The sequence below is a fragment of the Struthio camelus genome, chromosome 1, assembly GCF_040807025.1.
Source record: "Struthio camelus isolate bStrCam1 chromosome 1, bStrCam1.hap1, whole genome shotgun sequence".
NCBI lineage: Eukaryota > Metazoa > Chordata > Aves > Struthioniformes > Struthionidae > Struthio > Struthio camelus.
In genome coordinates, this window is record NC_090942.1 from 709,229 (window position 1) to 734,338 (window position 25,110).

At 72.2% G+C, this 25,110-nt stretch overlaps 4 protein-coding genes across 8 annotated transcripts; all 4 read left to right on the top strand.

The window, feature by feature from the left end:
* The first annotated feature begins 3,641 nt into the window (after positions 1-3,641).
* Positions 3,642-6,353, top strand: LOC138065719 (struthiocalcin-2). Of its 3 annotated transcripts, XM_068931130.1 has the most exons (6): positions 3,642-3,686; positions 5,011-5,088; positions 5,206-5,300; positions 5,452-5,613; positions 5,729-5,834; positions 6,168-6,353. In XM_068931130.1, the coding sequence occupies exons 2-6, from the start codon at positions 5,022-5,024 to the stop codon at positions 6,233-6,235; spliced, it is 498 nt and encodes a 165-aa protein (XP_068787231.1). In that variant the 5' UTR covers positions 3,642-3,686; positions 5,011-5,021; the 3' UTR covers positions 6,236-6,353. The 3 variants fall into 3 exon arrangements, with proteins under 3 accessions (XP_068787231.1, XP_068787232.1, XP_068787230.1); XM_068931129.1 differs by lacking the exon at positions 3,642-3,686 and having other exon boundaries at positions 4,734-5,088; XM_068931131.1 differs by lacking the exon at positions 3,642-3,686 and having other exon boundaries at positions 4,658-5,300.
* Positions 6,354-8,935: 2,582 nt separating this feature from the next.
* On the top strand, positions 8,936-13,510 carry CIMAP1B (ciliary microtubule associated protein 1B). Its single transcript, XM_068939176.1, has 7 exons — positions 8,936-9,401; positions 10,449-10,583; positions 11,433-11,636; positions 11,854-11,955; positions 12,620-12,741; positions 12,820-12,960; positions 13,343-13,510. Exons 1-7 carry the CDS (start codon positions 9,203-9,205, stop codon positions 13,421-13,423), a joined length of 984 nt encoding a protein of 327 aa, XP_068795277.1. The 5' UTR covers positions 8,936-9,202; the 3' UTR covers positions 13,424-13,510.
* A 2,498-nt stretch (positions 13,511-16,008) lies between these two features.
* TYMP (thymidine phosphorylase) lies at positions 16,009-22,972 on the top strand. Of its 3 annotated transcripts, XM_068940189.1 has the most exons (9): positions 16,009-16,203; positions 17,732-17,934; positions 18,015-18,113; positions 18,186-18,315; positions 18,390-18,508; positions 18,581-18,743; positions 20,083-20,313; positions 22,530-22,670; positions 22,744-22,972. In XM_068940189.1, the coding sequence occupies exons 1-9, from the start codon at positions 16,074-16,076 to the stop codon at positions 22,884-22,886; spliced, it is 1,359 nt and encodes a 452-aa protein (XP_068796290.1). In that variant the 5' UTR covers positions 16,009-16,073; the 3' UTR covers positions 22,887-22,972. The 3 variants fall into 3 exon arrangements, with proteins under 3 accessions (XP_068796290.1, XP_068796216.1, XP_068796361.1); XM_068940115.1 differs by having other exon boundaries at positions 18,015-18,315; XM_068940260.1 differs by lacking the exon at positions 22,530-22,670.
* A 1,291-nt stretch (positions 22,973-24,263) lies between these two features.
* On the top strand, positions 24,264-24,990 carry SCO2 (synthesis of cytochrome C oxidase 2; the record flags this gene model as incomplete). The annotated part of the gene is made up of 1 exon (XM_068931117.1): positions 24,264-24,990. A coding segment is annotated over one exon (681 nt), but the record flags the coding sequence as incomplete, so codon positions are not given.
* Positions 24,991-25,110: the final 120 nt, after the last annotated feature.

Below are 25,110 nucleotides of genomic sequence, written 5' to 3' on the forward strand. Positions count from 1 at the left end.
TAAAGATCAGCTGACACTGCTTGTCACTTATACTGTCGTATGAGCAGTGACCCCGCGCAGCAGGACAGCCTGGGAAAGACCGGCCGGAGAGCGGCTTCGCAGGAAAGGCCGAGACCTGGGGCGCCCGTGGGATCTCCGCGCCGGGAGGCGTCAGCCCGCGCCAGGGCACGGCGCTGGGCGACCTGCGCGGACGCCCCCGCCCGCAAGACGTGGCCTTCCCCCCAGCATGGAGCACCCAGCGGGGTAGACCCCCCTCCGGCATGAGGCACCCAGAGGGGCTGGATCCCCCTGGCATGGGGCACCCAGCGGGGCTAGACCCCCCCCCCCGGCATGGGGCACCCAGAGGGGCTGGACGCCGGCGAGCCGCCCTCCCAGGGCTGGGACTGGCCGACGAAGCAGTGGGCTGCAGGCCTCCCTGTCCCACCTCAAGTGCTCTGGGAGGTTGAGCAGCAGCGGGGCAGAGCCCGGCTGTCGCTGCCCCGGCACCGGGCCAGCACCGCAGCCCCGTGCCGTCCCCACACCTCCGGTGAGGCTCGACGCCCGGCACAGCCACAGCGCTCCCTGCACCGCGCGCTGCCCGCCGTCGCCCCGCAGCGGTGCACCAGCGTGGTGCCCGCAGCACCTCCGCCCTGCGCAGCTCTCGGTGCTGCGGTGTCACTCCCTGCACCGGGGAGGAGGAGGAGGGAGGCTGAAGGCTCACCGGGGTGAGGTGGAGCCCAACCCAGATGCCGGGGCGAGGAGGGTCCCGGCGCCCAGCCTCCGGCAGAAGGCCTGCGGCAGGGGAGAGCTGCATGACGCTGGAGCCCGCCGGCAGCCTCCACCCCGGCGGCGCTCCGCAGCCTCCCCTGCCGGTTCGTCCGTCCCCTCCCGCCCGGCACCGGGCACCGCTGAGAGACAAACCCTGTGGCCGGGTGCAGAGCCCCACCGACAGGTGCTGAGCCCCGCAGCCGGGTGCTGAGCATTGTAGCTGGCTATAGAGCCCTAAGCCAGGTGCTGAGCCCCACAGCTGGGCACAGAGCCCCATGGACAGGTGCTGAGCCCTGCAGACCCCCTGGCATGGGGCACCCAACAGGGCTGCACCCCCTGGCATGGGGCTCCCAGAGGGGCTGCACCCCCTGATATGGGGCACCCAGCGGGGCTGGATCCCCCCAGCATGGGGCACCCAGTGGGGTAGACCCCCCCCCCCGGCATGAGGCACCCAGAGGGGCTGGATCCCCCTGGCATGGGGAACCCAGAGGGGCTGCACTCCCCCCCCCCCCCAGCATGGGGCACCCAGAGGGGCTGGATCCCCCTGGCATGGGGCACCCAGCGGGGCTAGACCCCCCCAGCATGGGGCACCCAGAGGGGTAGACCCCCCCCCGGCATGGGGCACCCAGAGGGGCTGGATCCCCCTGGCATGGGGCACCCAGCGGGGCTAAACCCCCCCCCCCCGGCATGGGGCACCCAGAGGGGCTGGATCCCCCTGGCATGGGGCACCCAGCGGGGCTAGACCTCCCCCCTGGCATGGGGCACCCAGAGGGGCTGCACCCCCTGATATGGGGCACCCAGTGGAGCTGGATCCCCCCAGCATGGGGCACCCAGAGGGGCTGCACCCCCCCCAGCATGGGGCACCCAAACGGGCTAGATCCCCCTGGCATGGGGCACCCAGCAGGGCTGGATCCCCCCAGCATGGGGCACCCAGCGGGGTAGACCCCCCCCCCGGCATGAGGCACCCAGAGGGGCTGGATCCCCCTGGCATGGGGCTCCCAGAGGGGCTGCACTCCCCCCCCGGCATGGGGCACCCAGAGGGGCTAGACCTCCCCCTCCCGGCATGGGGCACCCAGAGGGGCTGCACCCCCCGGCATGGGGCACCCAGAGGGGCTAGACCTCCCCCTCCCGGCATGGGGCACCCAGAGGGGCTGGATCCCCCCGGCATGGGGCACCCAGCGGGGTAGACCCCCCCCGGCATGGGGCACCCAGAGGGGCTGGATCCCCCTGGCATGGGGCATCCAGAGGGGCTGCACTCCCCCCCCGGCATGGGGCACCCAGAGGGGCTGGATCCCCCCGGCATGGGGCACCCAGCGGGGTAGACCCCCCCCGGCATGAGGCACCCAGAGGGGCTGGATCCCCCCGGCATGGGGCACCCAGTGGGGCTAGACCCCCCCCGGCATGGGGCACCCAGAGGGGCTGGATCCCCCCGGCATGGGGCACCCAGCGGGGTAGACCCCCCCCGGCATGGGGCACCCAGTGGGGCTAGACCCCCCCCGGCATGGGGCTCCCAGAGGGGCTGCACCCCCCGGCACGGGCTGCCTGCCCCCTGCTCTCCCCCTGCGCCTCCTGCCCACCCGCCCCAGCGCCGGCAGCCCGGTGCCCCCGCAGCACCGCGGCTCCGCGCCAGCTGCGCCCTGGGCCCGCAGCGCCGCGGACCCTCCGATTCCCCCTCCGGCTTTGTGGCGATCGCGCCGCCTTCCTGCAGACCCTGCTGCAAGCTCGGGGTCCTCCCCCAGCCTCCGGCCCCGCTGCGCCCCATCGCTGCCCAGCGCCCCTCCGGCCCCAACCGCGCTGCTCGGAGGCCTTCTGCCGTCCGGGGGCCGGGAAGGGGCCGCCAGCACCCCGGGCAGGCGGCGCGGAGCCAGGCGGCGGCGTTTGATCGCGGGCCGTGAACCGCTGGCGAGCGCTGCGCCCGGGCCGGTGCCTGCGCGCACGGCTGGCCCGGGAGCCCGCTCCTGCTGGGGCTGAGCGAGGCGTGCGGCCCCCCCGGCCCGGCCCGGGCCCGGCGCCCCCCTGCCCGAGCGGCGCCCGGCGGGGTCTCAGCTGAGGAGCGGGGACAGGCCAGGAGCATCACCAGCCGTCGAGGAGCCAAGAAACCCCCCGACGGTCTGAAACGCGGCTGCAAACCAGGACACGCGTGGCGGAGCGGAGGCCCCCCCGCGTCACCCGCTAACCCGGTCTGGCCGCCGACCCGGCGCCATCGGGAGCTGGGGGGCGCGGGCTGCACGGGCCCTCTGCACCGCGGGAAACCCTCGCCGGGCGCCGGCACGGTGGCGTGTCCCCACCTGCACACGGCCCGGCACGTGCTGCCGGGCAGGCGGGTGGCACAGGACCGGCCGGCCACGTGAGCGGCTGGGGCCACCGCTGCCGCCCGGGCAGCCATGCGTGGGACGCGCTTGGCCGGGGTCAGCGGGCGCCTGACGCACGGAGCCTGGCATGGGACCGGCCGGGCACCGCGGGGCACCGAGCCCCCATCGCCGCCCGCCCCCACCAAGGGACGCGGCTGTGCCCCAGGACCCCACAGGGCTCCTTCCTGCTCCTTCCTGCAGGGCCAGGCCTGGCTGCCTCGGCTGGCGCTGGAGCAGCCGGACCCCTCGCCAGCTCCCCGCGGGGTCCGGGAGAGCTGGTCCCATCTCCCCACGCCCGCCCCACCTTGGCACCCGCTTCGGAGGCGAGGCCGGACCGGGAGCCAGGGCCTCTCCCTGCCCATCAAAGGGCGGCAGGGCTGGAGACGGGCCGGCGGCTCTCCCAAGTGCGTCGATGGGGCGCACATGCGCTTCCCTGTTTGCTTTGGGGAAGGGATGACATTTAGGCTTGCTCGCCTAAATGCCGACCCCTCCCCGTCCTACTGGGGATAAAACCCCCCGGCTGACCCGGAGCTCCCTGGAGGGTGGAAGTGAGCGCACTGTGCCGAGCCGCTGCCCGAGGGACCCCAGGTGAGTCCGTGCCCCCCCCCGGGGGCAGAGACTGCGATGCTGCTGCGGGGAGCCCTGCCCAAGGGCAGCCTGCCCCAGCCCTGCACCCGCCACTGCCTGGGATCCCCTGCGCCCCGCACCCTGAGCCCTGCACTCTGAGCCCTACACTCTGTGCCCTGCACTCTGCACCCCCTGCCCCTTGCACTCTGAGCCCTGCACCCTGCACCCCACACCCTGCCTGCACCCCGCACCCTGAGCCCTGCACTCTGAGCCCTGCACTCTGAGCCTGCACCCACACCCTGCCTGCACCCAGCGCCTTGCACCCTGCATCCCGCACCCTGCACCCTGCGCCCTGCACTCTGAGCCCTGCACCCTGAGCCCTGCACCCTGCACCCCCTGCCCCTTGCACCCTGAGCCCTGCACTCTGAGCCCTGCACCCTGCACCCCGCACCCTGCACCCTGCACCCCACACCCTGCATCCTGTACCCCATGTCCTGCACCCCGCACCCCTGCACTGTGCATCCAGCACCCCATACCGTCGTATCCTGCACCCCACACCCTGCACCCCTGCACTGTGCATCCAGCACCCCACACCCTGCACCCCTGCACTGTGCATCCAGCACTCCACTCCCCCGTATCCTGCACTCTGCACCCCATGCCCTGCACCCTGCACCCCTGCACTGCACATCCAGCACCCCACTCCCTTTTGTCCCTCACCCTGCACCCCTGCACGCCTGCACCCCTGCACTGTGCACCCCTCACCCTCATATCCCACATCCTGTATCCATGCACCTTACACCCTTGGATCCTGCACCCCTGCACCCTACACCCTGCACCCCCACACCCTGCATCCCTGCACTTTATGCCTTGTGTGCTGCACTCCATGCACTGCCCTCCTGCACCCCTCAAACTGCACCCCTGCACCCTGCAACCTTACCCCCTGCATCCTTCACCCCTGCATCCCCCACCCAGCACTGCACACTGTGCCCCAATGTGCCGTGCACCTCGCATCCTGCATGCCCTGCACCCTGCACTCCACAGCCAGCTCCCCCCAGCCTGCGTGCTGCTGCCCTGCACTCTGCACCCCTGCACCCTGCTCCCCGGAAGGGGACTCCTGCACTTCCTATCCACCCTGCACCAGGATGCTGTCACCTCCTGCCACCTCCCACCTGCCGACATCTCACCTCTGCTCCCATGCATGCTGTTGGAGCTCCCCAGCCCCCGGGGGGCTGTACCTGTGGACAAGCCCAGCACCCACCTGACCAGGCTGGGTGTCCTCCACGCCCCGCGGCGCTGGGCTGGGTGTCCCATGCACCCGCGGGGGCTGCCGCTGCTCTCTTCCCAGGGACGTGGACGATGGGCTCCAGGACGTGCTGGGGGCTCTGCCTGCTCGGCGCCTTGCTGCTCGCGCCCTCGCTGGACGGTGAGCGCCTGCCCGACATCGCCAGCCCCAACGGCTGCGCGGTCCCGGGCTCTGACGGGGATGGGGCAGCCCTGCCACTCCCCGCCGGCCTCACGGCCTCCCACGCTGCCCATGCAGGCCGCGAGCGGGCCGGCTGTGCCAAGGGCTGGATACCCTTCGACGGGCGATGCTACGGCTTCTTCCCGCAGGAGCTGAGCTGGAGGAGGGCCGAGGTAAGGGCTGGCAGGGCCACAGCGCCCGGCGCCCCGGGGACCAGCCGCCGCCTTGCTGCGCTGCAGAGCATCCGCGGCCGCGCACGGCCCCCGGGGCCGGCCGCCCTCCTCGGGCCCCCGGTGCCGGCCTCACGCCGCCCTCCCGCCGCAGGGCTTCTGCCAGAGGCTGGGCGCCAGGACCCACCTGGCCTCCATCCACAGCGAGGAGGAGCACCAGGCCATCGTCAGCATGCTGGCCTCCTCCCAGCCCTACAGCGACAGCGAGGAGGAGGCCGGTGAAGAGGTCTGGATCGGCCTCCACCGTCCCCTGGGGGTGAGTGCCCGCCGGCGCCCCGCGTCCCCGGCACGGGGGGCCGCACCGCCGCTGCCGGGCTCCCCGCGCCAGGCGGTCCCCGGCCCCGGCGCCTCAGCCCCTCCTGCCCCCGCAGAGGCGAAACTGGGAATGGTCAGACGGCACCAAGCTGGATTACGGCTCCTGGTACAGGGATGTCTTCCTGCGGCGGAGAGCCTGCGTGGCGCTGGAGGACACCACAGGTGAGCAGAGGGCTCCCTGCCCCGGCACAGCCCGCTGCGGGAGCAGGCGGCACACGGGGGTGCATGCACACACGCACACGTGCACACACACACACATGCACACACATGCATGCAGGCACGTGTGCATGCAGACACACATTCATGTATGCATACATGCACACACATGCATGCATACACGTGCGCGTGCACACACATGCACGGTCATGCACACACACATGCACACACACACGTGCATGCACATGCACAGACACGTGCATGCACACAGACACACGTGCACGCGCACATGCACAGACACACACCGTGCACACGCTGCAGGGCACTTTCCCTTTCCAGATTTTGCCACCTGGGATGTGGAGCTCTGCAGCGACAGGAAACCCTTCATCTGCGAGTACCGCACCTAGGGCAGCTGCCGCCAACACCCAGGCCCGTGCAGCGGCCCCGCGGCCCCTGGCTCGCCGGCCCCATCTCCGTCCTGTACAAACCTCGCGGCCGGTGGCTGGCAGTAAACGTCTCCCAGCATTCAGCCTGGTCTTGTCGCGCCTTGTCGCGTGGGCGCTGCCGTCCCTCCCCGGGGCCGTGCGGGGACACGGACGCCTCGTCCCCCCAGGGCAGGGAAACCCAGCAGCGCTGCGAAGCTGCTACCGTGGCATCATGGAGAAGGGACTGGCCGTGGGGCCTTGCGTGCACGCGGTGCCTGGGTTCTGCCCTGAGCACCAGCCCTTCTCCCCGAGGGGGACATCCCCGTCCCTGAGCCCCTGGGAAAGCCAGCCTTGGCCCTAGCACAGCCGGGCAGGGTGCACAGCAGGGTGCACAGCAGGGTGCACAGTAGTGCACAAAGCAGGGTGCACAGCAGGGAGCACAGCAGGGTGCAGAGCAGGGTGCACAGCAGTGCACAAAGCAAGGTGCAGAGCAGTGCACACAGCAGGGTGCATAGCAGGGTGCTGAGCAGGGTGCAGAGCAGGGCACCTGTCCTCCCAGTGCTCCCCGCGGCCCTCTGCTCCTGCTGACAGGTGGCCACCAGTCGCCGGGTGCCGGGGCCGTAGCCCGGGTGTTCATTGCCCCCGCCACCCCGGCGGTAGCGGCGGTGGCGGGATGGAGGGAGGTGCCGGTCGGCAGGGGAGAGCAGGGCAGCTGGGCGCAGGGTGGCACAGGGACGGGCAGCAGGGTGGCACGGCTGGGCCATGGGCTGCGGGGCCTCCAGAGGGAGCTGGGTGCCGAGCACCCTGCCCCGGCGTGGGGCTGCGGCCAGGGCTAGCGCGAGGCCATGGAGGATGCACTATCATGCCGCGCCATCTTGGTTTGCTCGGGGTGAGCTCCATGCCCCCGGCTGCCCGGGTGGCTCCAGGACCCAAGCACCGCCGGCGAGCCACAGAGACGGGAACGGAGCAGGGAGAGCGCAGAGCAGCTCCGCACGGGGGCCGGCTCCTGCAGGAGGGGCGGCCAGGGGCGGCCGAGCAACCCCACCACACCTCCCATGGGATCCCATGGGCCCCACAGACTCCATGGCTCCCATGGCACCCCATGGTCCCAACAAACCCCATGACCCCCACAGACCTCCATGGCCCCCAAAGACCCCCATGGTTCCCATGATACCCCATGGTCCCAACAGATCCCGTAGACCCCAGTAGACCCACATGGCCCCAGTAGACCCACATGGCCCTGTAGACACCCATGGTCCAGCAGGACCCCGTGGCCATCATGGCCCCATCAGGATCTGCGTGGTACAAGAGGGATCCCATGGCACACATGGGACCTCCAGGGCCCAAGGGGCAAGAACCCCTTTGGCCCCAGCAGGAGTCTCATGGCTCCAGCAGGACCTCCATAGTCCCAGCAGGCTCCCATGGACCCCATGGCCCCAGCAGACCCCATAGGCCCCAAGGAACCACCATGCATGCTGCCACGGGACCCCCTCAGCATGCAACTGGTGGACCACATGGTCCACAGGAGATCCACCTCTCCGGTGGGTACCCAGGCCCCATGGGACACAGTTCCTGCAGCAGGGCAGCCCCAGTCACCTCTGCACCTCCAAGACAGCTGCTACCAGCAGCCGCCCAGAATGTCCCCATCCGCTGTCAGCACCACCCAAGGCATGGCTCCCCCAGCCAGAGTTGGGGCTGTGCTGTGGGACCAGACAGTGCTCAGGTTGGGAAGTGCATCCCTGCTGGGGGCTGGGCAGCGTCCCGGCACTGCATCCCTGCTGGGGGTTGGGCAGCATCCCAGCACTGCATCCCTGCTGGGGGCTGGGCAGCGTCCCGGCACTGCATCCCTGCTTGAGGCTGGGCAGCATCCCAGCACTGCATCCCTGCTTGAGGTTGGGCAGCGTCCCGGCACTGCATCCCTGCTTGAGGTTGGGCAGCGTCCCAGCACTGCATCCCTGCTTGAGGCTGGGCAGCGTCCCGGCACTGCATCCCTGCTGGGGGCGGGCAGCATCCCAGCACTGCATCCCTGCTTGAGGTTGGGCAGCGTCCCGGCACTGCATCCCTGCTTGAGGTTGGGCAGCATCCCAGCACTGCATCCCTGCTTGAGGTTGGGCAGCGTCCCAGCACTGCATCCCTGCTTGAGGCTGGGCAGCATCCCAGCACTGCATCCCTGCTTGAGGTTGGGCAGCGTCCCAGCACTGCATCCCTGCTTGAGGTTGGGCAGCGTCCCGGCACTGCATCCCTGCTGGGGGCTGGGCAGCGTCCCGGCACTGCATCCCTGCTTGAGGTTGGGCAGCATCCCGGCACTGCATCCCTGCTGGGGGCTGGGCAGCGTCCCGGCACTGCATCCCTGCTTGAGGTTGGGCAGCATCCCGGCACTGCATCCCTGCTGGGGGCTGGGCAGCATCCCAGCACTGCATCCCTGCTTGAGGTTGGGCAGCATCCCGGCACTGCATCCCTGCTTGAGGCTGGGCAGCGTCCCGGCACTGCATCCCTGCTGGGGGCTGGGCAGCATCCCAGCACTGCATCCCTGCTTGAGGCTGGGCAGCATCCCAGCACTGCATCCCTGCTTGAGGTTGGGCAGCGTCCCGGCACTGCATCCCTGCTGGGGGCGGGCAGCATCCCAGCACTGCATCCCTGCTTGAGGTTGGGCAGCATCCCGGCACTGCATCCCTGCTGGGGGCTGGGCAGCGTCCCGGCACTGCATCCCTGCTTGAGGCTGGGCAGCATCCCAGCACTGCATCCCTGCTTGAGGTTGGGCAGCGTCCCGGCACTGCATCCCTGCTTGAGGTTGGGCAGCGTCCCGGCACTGCATCCCTGCTTGAGGTTGGGCAGCATTCCAGCACTGCATCCCTGCTTGAGGCTGGGCAGCATCCCGGGGACACCAGGCAGGGCAGCTGGTGCCACAGCCCCTGCACAGGGGATGCTCGGGGGGTTCTAGCAAGGAGGATGCCGCCCCTGGGGACGACCCCAGAGCCTGGCAGACAAGGCTCAGCCCCAGGGCCGCTGTCGCCCTGCCCCAAGCCAGGGCTGCAAGCCCAGCGCTGCGGCTGGTTTGTTGTACTCGGTGTCATAGTAACTGGCTCAGGAGGGAGGAAGGACAGCTCTCCTGCCGGGCTGCAAACCTCCCCAAACCCTGGCAGACCCGGTAAGACACCATCCTCAGCCCAGCCCATCTGGGGCCTTTTTTTTCCAGGTGCTGAGAGCTGCATCCTGGGGGTGCTGGGGCCTTCGTCCCCGGGGTGCCAGGGTCTTCATCCATGGGGTGCTCGGGGCTACATCGCTGGATTGCTGGAGGTTTCACCCTTCAGGTGCTGGGGGCTGCGTCCCCCGGGTGTTGGGGCTTCGTCTGTGGGGTTTCAGGGGCTGAATCCATTGGATTCCAGAGGCTGCAGCCCTTGGGTGTGGGGGGCTCTTAATCCAGGAGATGCTGGGGGCGGTATCCCCAGGGTGCTGGGGGATTCATCCTTGGGATGCTGAGGGCTGCATCCCTGGGATTCTAGAGGTTTCCCTGTGAGATCCGGAGGGCTTCATCCCCAGGGTGCTGGGGCTTTCATCCCCAGGGTGCTGGGGCTTTCATCCCCGGGGTGCCAGGGCCTTCATCCCCGGGGTGCTGGGGGCTTCCTTGCCAGGGTGCCAGGGCCTTCATCCCCGGGGTGCTGGGGGCTTCCTCCCCGGGGTGCTGGGGCTTTCATCCTCGGGGTGGTGGGGGCTTCATCCCTGGGGTGCTGGGGGCTTTGTCCCCGGGGGCTCCGCCCTCTGCAAGGCTGCAGCCGCGGCTCTGGGGTGGCCACGGCCCGGGGGCCGGACGAGCCCTGCGCGCCCGCTCGCGGCCCATTGTGACACCGGCTGGGGCCGTGCGGTGCGGTGCGGGGCGCGGGCGTCCTCGGCCCCAGGCTGCCGGTGCCGCCGCCGCCGCGTGCACCGCTCGGCCGAGGCAGAGCCGCTCGCGTCCGGGCTGCGCACCCGCTGCTGCCGCCGAGGGTGAGCCCCGTCCCACTCGGCCGGTCCCGGGTCACCGCCACCCCGGCGCGAGCGCCGGGACGGTCCCCCGCGGCCGCTCCGGGGCGCGCAGCGAGCGGTGCAGAGCCGCGGGGCAGCGGGCGCGGAGGAGGCAGCCCCCCCCCCGGGGCGCGTTTCGGCGGCCGGCCGGCACGCGCGTGCAGAACGACAGCATCGCGCCCTGCACGCGCAGGTCCGGCTCGGAGGCGCTCGCCCAGCATGTCGGCCGACGTCTGGGTGGGGACCTGGAGACCCCACCGGCCCCGGGGGCCCATCGCAGCCCTCTACACCAGCCCCGGGCCCAAGTACCGGCTCCCCACCAACGTAGGTGAGCAGGGGCCGAGGGGGGCGGCGGGATGGGGCTGTTGGGGAGGCAGGACGGAGCTGTCTGGCAGCAGGACGGGGCTGTTGGGGACACAGGACGGGGCCACTGGGCAGCAGGATGGGGCTGTGGGGTGGTGGGATGGAGCCATCAGGGACGCGGGACGGGGCCATCGGGGACATGGATGAAGTCATCGGGCAGCGGGATGGAGCCGTCGGGGACATGGGACGGGGCCGTTGCGGATGCAGGATGGAGCTGTCAGGCAGCGGGACGGACCCGTCGGGGTCACGGGACGGGGCCGTTGGGCGGCAGGATGGAGCTGTCGGGGACACGGGTCAGAGCTGTCAGGCAGCAGGATGGGGCCATTGGGGACATGAGATGGGGCCATGGGGCAGTGGGATTGGGCCATGGGGCTGTTGCACGGGACCATCAGGGATGCAGGACAGGGCCTTTGGGGATGCGGGACAGGGCCGTGGAGCAGCGGGATGGAGCTGTCAAGGATGTAGGATGGGGCCGTGGGGCAGCAGGACGGGGCCATGGGACAGAGCCATCGGGCGGCAGGATGGGGCCATGGAGCAGTGGGACGGAGCCGTCGGGGATGCAGGACGGGGCCATCGGGGACGTGGGACAGAGCTGTCAGGCAGTGGGACGGAGCCGTCGGGGATGCAGGACGAGGCCGTGGGGCAGCAGGATGGAGCCATTGGGGATGCAGGACAGGGACGTGGGGCAGCGGGACGGAGCCGTCAGGGACGTGGGGCAGAGCCGTCGGGCAGCGGGACGGGTCTGCACCGCGAGCGGAGGCCACGCGGCTGCGTCGTGCCAGCCCCCAGCCCGGCCGTGCCCCCCGTCTCGCAGGGTACCAGCTGCACGACCCGTCCCGCTGCCGCGCGCCCGCCTACAGCTTTGGCACGCGCCCCGCGCCCCTGCAGGACAACTGCTCCCCGGGGCCCGCCTACCTGGTGCCGGCCAACACCACCGTGAAGGGCAAGGACGGGAGCCCGGCTTACTCCATCTATGGCCGCCCCCGGGACCTCGCGCCCTTCCGCACGCCGGGGCCAGGTCAGCCTGCGGCTGGGCACCGCGGGGACGGTCCCAGCCCGTCCCGCCGGCGCGGCGCCCGCCGTGCACCGGGCCGCGCGCGTGGTGGCAGGGGGCCGGCGCTCGGCGGCGCTTGGCGGGGTGGGAGCCTGGTGCGGGCTGGGGGGAGACCCCCCAGGCAGGGCCGCGGAGGAGCCCCCTCCCCGCGCCGCGCTGCCACCCTCTGCCCTGCCCGCAGGTCGCTACTGCCCGGAGAAGGCAGGGAAATGGGCCTTCCCCTCCGCTCCCATCTACTCCCTCGCCTCCCGCACCAAGCAGTTTGCCCATGACCAGACGCCAGGTAGGAGAGCGACGGGCTGGGCTGAGCCCCTGCGTCCTGCCCCCGCACCGTGGGGCTGCCCTACTGGAGGGGCCCTGCCGGTGCCCTGCAGCAGCTCCGCGGGGTCCTGGCCAGCCGGGCACGAGGGCTGTGCGCCGAGCAGCGTGCATCCCTCACCGCGTGCAATCCTCGCCACGTGCATCCCTTACTGCCTGCATCCCTCACCGCGTGCAATCCTCACCACGTGCATCACTCACTGCCTGTATCCCTCGCTGCCTGCATCCCTCACCGCATGCATCCCTCACCGCGTGCAATCCTCGCCACGTGCATCCCTCGCTGCCTGCATGCCTTGCTGCCTGCATCCCTCACTGCCTGCATCCCTCGCTGCCTGCATCCCTCACTGCCTGCATCCCTCACCACGTGCAATCCTCGCCGCCTGCATCCCTTGCCACGTGCATCCCTTTCTGTGTGCCTCCCTCACCACATGCAATCCTTGCCGCATGCATCCCTCACTGCGTGCAATCCTCGCCACCTGCATCCCTTGCCACGTGCATCCCCCGCCATGTGCAATCCTTGCCGCGTGCATCCCTCGCCGCTGCGAGAGCAGCCCCACCGGCACGGACGCAGCTGCGGGGATCCCGGTGCACCCGCTGCGGCCGGCTCCGCTGAGCCCCGTCCCCCCCAGGCCCCGCAGCCTACGGGCTGCCCCCCATGCTGGGCCCTCGCGTCGTGGACAAGAGCTCGGCGCCCAACTTCTCCATGCTGGGCCGCAGCGCCGTCGGCAGTTTCCTCGCCGACCTGTGCAAGGTGAGCAGCGGGGCGGCCGGGGGGGCTGGGGGCCGGGGGGGGCCGGCGGCCCCTCACCGCAGCCCCTCTGGCCCGCAGACGCCGGGACCCTGCGGCTACCGCGTGGTGGACGCCAACGTCTACAAGCGCCGGGCGCCGCAGTACAGCATGCTGGCGCGCAACCTCCTGCCCGGGGACAACACCAAGAAGCCGGGACCCGGCGCCTACAGCCCCGAGAAGGTGAGCGGGCGAGGGGCGGGGGGCAGCGGGGGGTGCGGGGTGCGGGGCAGCAGATAGGGGGGCAGTGGGGGGTGTGGAGCGGAGGGCAGCAGGGTGGGGGACAGTGGGGGGTGCTGAGTGGGGGGCAGTGGGGCGGGGGGCAGCGGGGCAGGGGGCAGCAGAGGGTGCGGAGCGGGGGGCAGCAGGGTGGGGGGCAATGGGGGGGTGCGGAGTGGGGGGCAGTGGAGTGGGGGGCAGTGGGGCCGGGGGCATGGGGCAGGGGGGGGCGCGGGGTGGGGGGTGCGGAGCAGGGGCAGCGGGGGGCCGGGGGCAGCTGGGGGGGGCAGAGCGGGGCAGCCCGGCGCCCGCCCAGGCTGAGCCCCGCCGCCCCTGCGCCCCGCAGCGCGGCCAGCCCCGCGGGCTCACCTTCGGCATCCGCCACTCGGACTACCTGGCTCCCCTCATCGTGGACGTGCCGGACTAGGCGGGCGCCGGGGGGCAAGATGGAGCCGTTGGCAAAGACTCGGTCTCTGCAGTGCGTTGCTTCGCCGGACCCCGCATCGCCCCCTCCCCGGGGCCGCCCCCGTCCCCCCGTCCCCAATGGGGGGGGACACACACACGGGGACACAATGGGGACACACAACGGGGCACGATGGGGGCACAATGGGGACATGGGGGCACAACGGGGACATGGGGGCACAACGGGGACACAACGGGGCACGATGGGGGCACAATGGGGACATGGGGGGCACAATGGAGGCACAATGGGGGACATGGGGGCACGGCAGGGCATGATGAGATCCAACAGGGACATGGGGGGCACAATGGGGACACAACGGGGCACAATGGGGCACAACAGGGACATGGTGGGGGCACAACAGGGACACAACGGGGCACGATGGGGGCACGATGGGGGCACGGCAGGGCATGATGAGATCCAACAGGGACATGGGGGGCACAATGGGGACACAATGGGGCACGATGGGGGCACAGCAGAGCATGATGAGATCCAACAGGGACATGGGGGGCACAACAGGGACACAACGGGGCACGATGGGGGCACGATGGGGGCACGGCAGGGCATGATGAGATCCAACAGGGACATGGGGGGCACAATGGGGACACAATGGGGCACGATGGGGGCACAGCAGAGCATGATGAGATCCAACAGGGACATGGGGGGCACAATGGGGACACAACGGGGCACGATGGGGGCACGGCAGGGCATGATGAGATCCAACAGGGACATGGGGGGCACAATGGGGACACAACGGGGCACGATGGAGGCTCAGTGGGGACAAGGGGGGCACAGCAGGGACACAACAGGGCACAATGGGGACACAACGGGGCACGATGGGGGCACAATGGGGACGTGGGGAGCACAGCGGGGACATGAGGGCACAATGGGGACACAATGGGGACATGGGGGCATGATGGGGCACAATAGGGACATGGTGGGGGCACAACGGGGACATGGGGGCACAATGGGGACATGGGGGCACAACGGGGCACGATGGAGGCTCAGTGGGGACATGGGGGGCACAGCAGGGACACAACAGGGCACAATGGGGACACAACGGGGCACGATGGGGGCACAATGGGGACACAACGGGGCATGATGGGGTCCAACGGGGACATGGGGGGCACAATGGGGACACAGCGGGGACATGGGGGGCACAACAGGGCACAATGGGGACACAACGGGGCACGATGGAGGCTCAGTGGGGACATGGGGGGCACAGCAGGGACACAACAGGGCACAATGGGGACACAACGGGGCACGATGGGGGCACAATGGGGACACAACGGGGCATGATGGGGTCCAACAGGGACATGGGGGGCACAATGGGGACACAAGGGGGCACGACGGGGACACAGCGGGGACATGGGGGACACAACAGGGCACAATGGGGACACAACGGGGCACGATGGGGTCCAACAGAGACACGGAGGGCACAATGGGGACACAGCGGGGACATGGGGGACACAATAGGGCACAATGGGGACACAACGGGGACACAACGGGGCACGATGGGGTCCAACAGGGACATGGGGGGCACAATGGGGACACAACGGGGCACGATGGGGGCACAATGGGGACATGGGGGGCACAATGGGGACACAACGGGGCACGATGGGGGCACGGCAGGGCATGATGAGATCCAACAGGGACATGGGGGGCACAATGGGGACACAACGGGGCACGATGGGGGCACAATGGGGACGTGGGGAGCACAGCGGGGACATGGGGGCACAATGGGGACACAATGGGGACATGGGGGCATGATGGGGCACAACAGGGACATGGTAGGGGCACAACGGGGGACATGGTGGGCACAATGGGGACATGGGGGCACAATGGGGACAATGGGGACACAACGGGGCACGATGGAGGCTCAGTGGGGACATGGGAGGCACAGCAGAGACACAACAGGGCACAATGGGGACACAATGGGGCACGATGGGGTCCAACAGGGACACGGAGGGCACAATGGGGACACAGCAGGGACATGGGAGACACAACAGGGCACAATGGGGACACAATGGGGACACAACGGGGCACGATGGGGGCACAATGGGGACACAACGGGGCATGATGGGGTCCAACAGGGACATGGGGGGCACAATGGGGACACAGCGGGGACATGGGGGACACAACAGGGCACAATGGGGACACAACGGGGCACGATGGGGTCCAACAGGGACATGGGGGGGCACAATGGGGACACAACGGGGCACGACGGGGACACCGCGGGGACGTGGGGGGGCACAATGGGGACCCGTCCCCGTCCCTCCCTCGGGGCTCGGCCTCGCCGTGCCGGGGCCGCGGCAGGGCCGGGAGGGCGCCGGGAGCGGGGAGGGAGCCCCCCGCGGTACCGGCCGCCCCCGCTCTCGCCGCCTCTCCGGCCGCTCTCTGCCCGGCCGGCCGGCTGCGCGGGGTCGCTCCCGCCCTGGTCCCGGCTGGGCCGCGCGGCCCCGGCGGTGCCACAAGGGCTCGGAGCCCGGCCCGGCCGCGCCGCCCCGGGGCAGGAGGGCGCGGGGCAAAGTCCGGGCCGACGGACGGGGCAGGCGGGCAGCGGGAGCGGGCCGGGGCGGCCGGGCCGGGCTCTGCGGCGGTGGGGCCGGGGCCGGGGATGGCCGCCGAGGCCTCCTCCATCCCGGAGCTCATCCGGAAAAAGCGCGACGGCGAGCGGCTGCGGGACGAGGAGATCGAGCGCTTCGTGCAGGGCGTCGCGGACGGCAGCGTGCAGCAGGGCCAGATCGGTGGGGGCACAACGGGACGCGACGGGGGCTCAACGGGACACGGGGCACAGGGGGACATGGGGGGCACAACGGGACATGGGACCCAATGAGACATGACAGGGGCACAAGGGGACATGGGGCACAACGGGGACATGGGGCCCAAAGAGACATGACAGGGGCACAAGGGGACATGGGGCACAACGGGGACATGGGGCCCAAAGAGACAAGGCAGGGGCACAAGGGGACATGGGGGGCACAACGGGACATGGGGCCCAAAGAGACATGACAGGACATGGGGCACAAGGGGACATGGGGGGCACAACGGGTACATGGGGCCCAAAGAGACAAGGCAGGGGCACAAGGGGACATGGGGCACAACGGGGACATGGGGCCCAAAGAGACATGACAGGGGCACAAGGGGACATGGGGCACAACGGGGACATGGGGCCCAAAGAGACAAGGCAGGGGCACAAGGGGACATGGGGGGCACAACGGGACATGGGGCCCAAAGAGACATGACAGGACATGGGGCACAAGGGGACATGGGGGGCACAACGGGTACATGGGGCCCAAAGAGACATGACAGGGGCACAAGGGGACATGGGGCACAACGGGGCACGACAGGACATGGGGCACAAGGGGACATGGGGCACAAGGGGACATGGGGCCCAAAGAGACATGACAGGGGCACAAGGGGACATGGGGGGGCACAACAGGACGTGACAGGGACATAAGGGGACTCAGGGGCACAGTGGGACACGGGGGCACAACAGGACACAACAGGGGCACAAGAGGACACGGGGGGCACAACCGCACATGGGGCACAATGGGACACAACAGGACACAGGAACAACGGGACACGGGGGGCACAATGGGGACACAACAGGACATTACAGGGACATGGTGGGGGCACAAGAGGATGTGGGGGCACAACAGGGACATGGGGGCACAACAGGGACACGGCAGGGGCACAATGGGGACACAATGGGGCTCGATGGGGGCACAATGGGGACACGAGGGGCACAAGAGGGGACACGGGGGACACAATGGGGGCACAACGGGGCCATGGGGGGCACAATGGGGGCACAAAGGGGCACGATGCGGGCACAACAGGGACATGGGGGCACAACGGGGACACAATGGGGCACAATGGGGGCACAGCGGGGACATGGGGGGCACAATGGGGACACAGCAGGGGCATGATGGGGGCACAATGGGGACACGGGGGGCACAATGGGGACACAATGGGGCACGATAGGGGCACAACGGGGACATGGGGGCACAATGGGGACACTACGGGGCACGATGGGGACACAACAAGGCACGATGGGGCACAACAGGGACATGGGGGCACAACAGGGCACAATGGGGACAAAACGGGGCACGATCGGGGCACAATGGGGAACGATGGGGACACAATGGGGGCACAACAGGGCATGATGGGGGCGCAACGGGGCCCAGAGGGGGCAGAAGGGGAGACGGCGGGGCCCGGGGGTGGCAGGACCGTCGCGGCTCGGGCAGGCAGCCCCCAACGGGCGGGCTGCGGCAGGCGCCATGCTGATGGCCATCCGGCTGCGGGGCATGGCGGCGGAGGAGACGCTGGCGCTGACGCGGGCCATGGCGGCCTCGGGCCGGGCGCTGGCCTGGCCGGCGGGCTGGCGCGGGCGCCTGGTGGACAAGCACTCGACGGGCGGCGTGGGTGACAAGGTCAGCCTGGCCCTGGCCCCCGCGCTGGCCGCCTGCGGCTGCAAGGTGAGCGCAGCGGCGGTGGTGGCGGTGGCGGTGGCCGTCCCCGGGCCGTCCGAGCCCAGCCGGCCGCTCTCGCCCCGCAGGTGCCCATGATCAGCGGCCGCGGGCTGGGCCACACCGGCGGCACGCTGGACAAGCTGGAGTCCATCCCCGGCTTCTGCGCCGCCCAGAGCCCCGAGCAGGTGGGCACGGGCACGGGGATGGGCACGGGGACGGAGCCCCCCGGCGCGGGGCTGACGGCCCCCGCGCTGCAGATGCGGCGCATCCTGGAGCAGGTGGGCTGCTGCATCGTGGGGCAGAGCGAGGAGCTGGCGCCGGCCGACCGCGTGCTCTACGGCCTGCGGGACGTCACGGCCACCGTGGACAGCCTGCCGCTCATCACGGGTAGGCGGCCGCGCCGGCCCCGGCGTCGCCCCCGCGAGCGGTGCCGGGACCCCACGCGGCCTCGCCGCCCGCAGCCTCCATCCTGAGCAAGAAGGCGGCGGAGCAGGTGTCGGCGCTGGTGCTGGACGTCAAGTTTGGGAGCGCCGCCCTGTGCCCCACGCTGGAGAGCGCCCGGCAGCTGGCCCACAGCCTGGTGAGCGGCTCGGCGGGCCGGGGCCGGGGCCGGGGCCGGGGGCCGGCGCTGCCCGCCCCACCGTGCCCGCAGGTGTCGGTGGGCGGCCGGCTGGGCATGCGCACGGCGGCCGTGCTGAGCCGCATGGACGGGCCGCTGGGCCGCTGCGTGGGCAACTCGCTGGAGGTGCTGGAGGCGCTGCAGTGCCTGGAGGGCCGCGGCCCCGCCGACCTGCGCGAGCTGGTCACCACGCTGGGTGGGTGCCGCCGTCCCGCCGGGGCTGGGCTGCCACCGCGCCCCAGCGGCAGGAACGGCCGGCGGTCCCGTGCCCCGATGCCCCACGCGCAGCCGCAAGCCCCCGACCCGTCCCCTGCCCCAGCCCCGACGCCCTGCGGCCATGCGTCCCCCTCCCATCCCCTGCCCCAGCCCCAACACCCCAAACATGGCCACAGGTCCCTGTCCCCTGCCCCAGCCCTGACGCCCCAACCGCAGCCACTGGTCCCCGTCCCCTGCCCCAGCCCCGACGCCCCAAACACGGCCACAGGCCCCCCTCCCATCCCCTGCCCCAGCCCTGACACCCCAACCGTGGCCACGGGTCCCCATCCTGCCCCCTGCCCCAGCCCCAACACCCCAACCGTGGCCACGGGTCCCCGTCCTGCCCCCTGCCCCAGCCCCAACACCCCAACCGCAGCCACGGGTCCCCATCCTGCCCCCTGCCCCAGCCCCAACACCCCAACCGTGGCCATGGGTCCCCGTCCTGTCCCCTGGCCCAGCCCCAACACCCCAACCGCGGCCACGGGTCCCCATCCTGCCCCCTGCCCCAGCCCCAACACCCCAACCGCGGCCACGGGTCCCCGTCCTGCCCCCTGCCCCAGCCCCAACACCCCAACCGCGGCCACGGGACCTGTCCCGTCCCCTGTGCCTGCCCCGATGCCCCATGCATGGCCATGGCTCCCCATCCCTGTTCTGTCCCCTGCCCCAACCTCAATGCCCCACACATGGCCGTGGGTCCCCATCCCATCCACTGCCCCAGCCTCAATGCCCCAAACATGGCCGTGGGTCCCCGTCCCGTCCCCTGCCCCTGCCCCGATGCCCCAATCATGGCCACGGATCCCCATCCCGTCCCCTGCCCCTGCCCTGACACCCCAAACGTGGCCGTGGGTCCCCATCCCATCCACTGCCCCAGTCTCAACACCCCATACATGGCTGCGGGTCCCCGTCCCCTGCCTCGATGCCCCATACGTGGCTGCAGGTGTCTGCCCCGTCCTCTGCCCCGATGCCCCATGAGCGGCTGTGGGTCCCCATCCCCATCCCATTCTCTGCCCCAATGCCCCATACATGGCCATGGGTCCCTGTCCCCATCCCATCCACTGCCCCGGTCCCGATGCCCCATACATGGCTGCGGGTCCCTGTCCCGTCTCCTGCCCCGCTGCCCCACGCGTGGCTGCAGGTCCCCGTCCCTGCATGTCCTCCTTGGGGCAGCCCAGCCCAGCCCAGCCGCAGGGAGCCTGCCCGAGGTGCGGGGCCGGGGGGCGGCGTGGGGCCGGCGGTGCCGCAGCGGTCCCAGGCCCCCGTCCCCGTGCCCGGGCCCGCAGGCGGGCTGCTGCTGTGGCAGTGCGGGGCGGCCGCCTCGGCGGAGCAGGGCACGGGGCGGCTGGCGCGGGCGCTGGACGACGGCTCGGCCCTGCGCACCTTCGAGGCCATGCTGGGGGCGCAGGGGGTGCCCCCCGCCACCGCCCGGCTCCTCTGCGCGGGGTCGGCCCCCCAGCGCTGCCGCGTCCTGGGCCAGGCGGCCACCCGCGAGGAGCTGCTCGCCCCCCGTGCAGGTGAGCCCCCCTGCCGGCCCCCGCCCCAAACCCCGCTGCCTGTGCCCCCCCCCGGCCCCCAGCACCCCCCGGCTGGCCCCCGTCCCAAACCGCACTGCCTATGTCCCCCTGGCCCCCCGAGCTCGCCTGCCAGCCCCCGCCCCAAACCCTGCCAGCCGTGCCCCCCCACCCCTTCACCCCCCTGCCAGCCCCCACCCCAAACCCTGCTGCCTGCACCCCCCCGGCCCCCAGCGCCCCCCTGCCGGCCCTCGCCCCAAACCGCACTGCCTATGTCCCCCTGGCCCCCAGAGCCCCCCTGCCAGCCCCTGCCTCAAACCCCGCCACCCGTGCCCCCCCCACCCCCTGAGCCCCCCTGCCGGCCCCCGCCCCAAACCTCACTGTGCCCCCCCCGGCCCCCAGCACCCCCCCTGCTGGCCCCTGCCCCAAACACCACCACCCATGCCCCCCCCACCCCCTGAGCCCCCCTGCCAGCCCCTGCCCCAAACCCCACCGCCCATGCCCCCCCCAGTACCCAGCGCCCCCCCGTTTGCCCCCACCCCAAACCCCGCTGCCTGTGCCCCCCCGGCCCCCAGCGCCCCCCCGCTGACCCTCACCCCAAACCCTGCCGCCCGTGCCCCCCTGGCCCAAATTCTGCCACCTGCCCCCCCCGGCCCATAGCACCCCCTGGCCCCTGCCCCCAGGTCCCTGCGCTGTCACGTCCCTACCCCAGACACCTGCCCCCTAACGCCCCCACATTCCTGCCCTCTCCACCCCACCCCTCCGCCTGGTGCCCCGAGCCCCCCGATCCCGAGTGCCCCGGGGTCCCTCTCCCCCCCACCCTGCCCCCCAAAGCCCCCTGCTCCCCACGGCTCCCTGCTCCCAAACGCTCCAGGGTCCTGCCCCGTCCAGCCCCTGCCTCTCCCCAGGTCCCGGGGCTCCCCCAGCCCCCTGTGCTCCAGACCCTGCTCTCCCCACTCCCCATCCTGCACCCCAAACCCCTTTCCCCACCCCTGGGGCTGCTCTGTCCCCCGCATCCCAAATCCCCTTTCCGGGTCCAGGGGCCACCCCATCCTCCCGCACCCCGACCCTTCCCAAGTCCCGGGGCTGCCCTGGCCCCCCACACCCCAAACTCCCTTCTGGGTCCCAGGGCTACCCCCAGCCCCCTGCACCCCAACCCTTCCCCGCTCCCGGGGCTGTGCCAGCCCCCCACACCCCAAACCCCCCTCCCCGCTCCCAGGGCGGCCCTGTCCCCCCACACCCCAACCCCTCCTTGCTCCCGGGGCTGCCCTGGCCCCCTGCCCCCCCACCCTTTCCCCCTCCAGGGCTACCCCCAGCCCCCCGCACCCCGACCCTCCCCTGCTCCCAGGGCTGCTCCATCCCCCTGCACCCCAACCCCTCGCCGTTCCCAGGGCTGCCCCGGACCCCCGCATCCCGACCCTTCCCCGCTCCCAGGGTTGCCCTGTCCCCATGCCCCAAACCCCCCTCCCCGCGCCGCCCCCTGCCCCGTGCCCTGACCCTTCCCCACTCCCGGGGCCACCCCAGAGCGCAACACCCCAAACCTCTTTCCCCACCCCTGGGGCAGCCCTGTCCCCCCAAACCCTGACCCTTTCCCCCCTCCAGAGCTACCCATCCCCCCGCACGACCCCTCCCTGCTGCCGGGCTGCCCCAGCCCCCCCGTATCCCAACCGCTCCCCACTCCTGGGGCTGCCCTGGCCCCCCGCGTCCCAACCCATCCCTGCTCCTGTGGCTGCCCCATCCCCCTGTGCTCCAGACCCAGCTCTCCCCACCCCAAACTCCCTTCCCGGGTCCCGGGGCCGCCCCATCCCCCCTGTGCCCCGACCCTTCCCCACCCCCGGGGCCGCCCCACACCACACCACCCCAAACCCCCCCCGCCCCCGAGGCCGCCCCCTGCCCCCACACCCCAACCCCTCCCCGCCCTCGTGGCCGCCCCAGACCACAGCACCCCAACCCCCCCCCGCCCCCGGGGCCACCCCCTACCCCCACACCCCAAACCCCCACCCCGCCCCCGAAGCCACCCCACACCACAGCACCCCAAACCCCCCCCCCGCCCCCGAGGCCGCCCCCTACCCCCACCCCCCAAACCCCCCCCCGCCCCCGGGGCCACCCCCTGCCCCCACACCCCAACCCCCCCCCCACCCCCGGGGCCGCCCCCCGCCCCCGGGGCCGCCCCCTGCCCGCGCAGGGCGGCCCGGCCGTCACGGGCGCCGCCGGGGCAGGCACGGTGCGGCGGGTGGAGGGGCTGCCGCTGGCCCGCGTGCTGCACGAGCTGGGGGCCGGGCGGGCCCGGGCCGGCGACGCCATCAAGCCGCGGGTGGGCGCCGAGCTGCTGGTGACGGCGGGGCAGCGCCTGGAGGCAGGTGAGGGGCGGCGGGGCGGCGGGCGGCGGGGCGGCCCCGGCCCCGGCCCCGGCCCAGCCCCGTCTCCCGGCAGGCCAGCCCTGGCTGCGGGTGCACCACGAGGCCGCGGGGCTGCGCGGCGCCCAGCGCCGGGCCCTGCAGGGCGCCCTGGCCCTCTGCGACGCCGAGCCCTTCCGGCCGGCGCCCCGCGTCGCCCAGCTCGTCCTGCCGCCCTGAGCGGCCGCGGAGCGCGGCCCGCCGCCCCGGGCCCGGCAATAAAGCCGCCACGCTCCGGCGCGCCGCCGCCATGCTGCCTCCTCTCGGGTCGCGCCGGGGTCGGGGGTCGCGCCGGGGTCGGGGGTCACGGCCGGCGTCGGGGGTCACGGCCGGGGTCGGGGGTCACGGCGAGCCCGCGGCAGCGCCCCCCTCCGGCGGCGGCGGGAGGCGCCGAGCGCCCGCGCATGCGCGGTGCCGCCGCCGCGGGGGGGGGATAGCGCATGCGCCCGGCTGGGCGCGCGTGCGCAGAGCGCGCCCCGCCCCGCGCGCGCGGCGCTTCCGGCGGGCGGAGGGTGCGGAGCGCGGCGCGGGGGGAAGGCGGCGACGGCGGCCGGCACGGGGCGAAGGTCAGCGGGGTCGGAGGGCGCCGGGGCGGGGACAGGAGGGGGGCGGAGGGACGCCGGGGGGAGAAGGGGGCGGGGGTCGAGGGGCGGGGGTCGAGGGGTGCCAAGAGGGGCGGGGGTCGAGGGGCAGGGGTCGAGGGGTGCCAAGAGGGGCAGGGGTCGAGGGGCGGGGGTCAAGGGGTGCCAAGAGGGGCGGGGGTCGAGGGGCAGGGGTCGAGGGGCAGGGGTCAACGGGTGCCAAGAGGGGCGGGGGTCGAGGGGCAGGGGTCGAGGGGCAGGGGTCGAGGGGTGCCAAGAGGGGCAGGGGTCGAGGGGCAGGGCTCAACGGGTGCCAAGAGGGGCGGGGGTCGAGGGGCAGGGGTCGAGGGGCAGGGGTCGAGGGGTGCCAAGAGGGGCAGGGGTCGAGGGGCAGGGCTCAACGGGTGCCAAGAGGGGCGGGGGTCGAGGGGCAGGGGTCGAGGGGCAGGGGTCGAGGGGTGCCAAGAGGGGCAGGGGTCGAGGGGCGGGGCTCAACGGGTGCCAAGAGGGGCGGGGGTCGAGGGGCAGGGGTCGAGGGGCAGGGGTCAACGGGTGCCAAGAGGGGCAGGGGTCGAGGGGCAGGGGTCAACGGGTGCCAAGAGGGGCAGGGGTCGAGGGGCGCCAAGAGGGGCAGGGGTCGAGGGGCAGGGGTCAACGGGTGCCAAGAGGGGCAGGGGTCGAGGGGCGCCAAGAGGGGCAGGGGTCGAGGGGCAGGGGTCAAAGGGCAGGGGTCAAGGGGCACTGGGGGGCAGGGGTCGAAGCAGAGAGGCAGGCACAGGGGTCGAAGGGCAGGGGTCAACGGGTGCCAGGAGGGGCAGGGGCCGAGGGTCGAAGGGCACCAGGAGGGGCAGGGCCGTGCCCCGCGGCCGTGCCCCAGCCTTCGCCTCCCCGCAGCCTGGCCGCCATGGCCCGGGCCCTGCTGCGCGGGCGCTGCCTGCCGCTCCGGGCCGCCCCGGGGCTGCTGCCCGGCCGCGGGGCCGCCCCGCGCCCCCTCTCCGGGGCCGCCGGCGCGGGACGGCTGGCGCTGGGGCCGCGGCTGCTGGTGACGGCGGGCGTCGGGGGCGCGGCGCTGGCCGGCTGGCTCTACCTGCGCGCCCAGAAGGAGCAGCAGCGGAAGCTGCGGCGGCTGCAGGAGCTGAAGAAGCTGTCGATCGGGCAGGGCAACTTCCAGCTGCTGGACCACACCGGGCGGCCCCGCACCAAGGCCGACTTCCTAGGGCAGTGGGTGCTGCTCTACTTTGGCTTCACCCACTGCCCCGACATCTGTCCCGACGAGCTGGAGAAGCTGAGCCGCGTGGTGGAGCTGCTGGACCAGGACCCGGCCCTGCCCCGCGTCCAGCCCGTCTTCGTCACGGTGGACCCCGAGCGGGACGACGTGGCGGCGGTGGCCCGCTACGTGCGGGACTTCCACCCGCGGCTGCTGGGGCTGACGGGGAGCCCCGAGCAGGTGCGGGAGGCGGGCAAGGCCTACCGCGTCTACTACAGCGCCGGCCCCAAGGACGAGGACAATGACTACATCGTGGACCACACCGTCATCATCTACCTGCTGAGCCCCGACGGGCTCTTCTTGGACTACTACAACCGCAGCAAGACGGACACAAAGATCGCCCAGAGCGTCCGGCACCACATGGAGACATACGAGTCGCTCCTCAGCTGAGCGCCGGCCGCGGCGAGGGCAATAAAGGCTTGTGGTGCGCACACGCTCCTGGTGCCCGTGTCCCACGGGCCGCGAGGGGGGCAGCAGGGAGTGCCTCCGGGGCCGACAGGAGCCCCCACCAGCAAAGGGGAGCGTATGCCCAGCCCCAGGGAAAAGCTGCTTTCCC

Bases quoted from the DNA above. Each gene is read 5' to 3' on its own strand.
- TYMP (XM_068940115.1), top strand. From the start codon at position 16,074: ATGGCCGCCGAGGCCTCCTCCATCCCGGAGCTCATCCGGAAAAAGCGC. The intron at 18,744-20,082 runs GTGGGTGCCGCC...CCGGGCCCGCAG, and splicing joins CGAGCTGGTCACCACGCTGG to GCGGGCTGCTGCTGTGGCAG. The intron at 20,314-22,529 runs GTGAGCCCCCCT...CCGCCGGGGCAG, and splicing joins GCTGCTCGCCCCCCGTGCAG to GCACGGTGCGGCGGGTGGAG.
- LOC138065719 (XM_068931131.1), top strand. From the start codon at position 4,860: ATGCATGCTGTTGGAGCTCCCCAGCCCCCGGGGGGCTGTACCTGTGGA. The intron at 5,301-5,451 runs GTAAGGGCTGGC...CTCCCGCCGCAG, and splicing joins TGAGCTGGAGGAGGGCCGAG to GGCTTCTGCCAGAGGCTGGG. The intron at 5,835-6,167 runs GTGAGCAGAGGG...TTCCCTTTCCAG, and splicing joins GGCGCTGGAGGACACCACAG to ATTTTGCCACCTGGGATGTG.
- CIMAP1B (XM_068939176.1), top strand. From the start codon at position 9,203: ATGCCGCCCCTGGGGACGACCCCAGAGCCTGGCAGACAAGGCTCAGCC. The intron at 9,402-10,448 runs GTAAGACACCAT...CTGCACGCGCAG, and splicing joins CCCAAACCCTGGCAGACCCG to GTCCGGCTCGGAGGCGCTCG. The intron at 10,584-11,432 runs GTGAGCAGGGGC...CCCGTCTCGCAG, and splicing joins CCGGCTCCCCACCAACGTAG to GGTACCAGCTGCACGACCCG.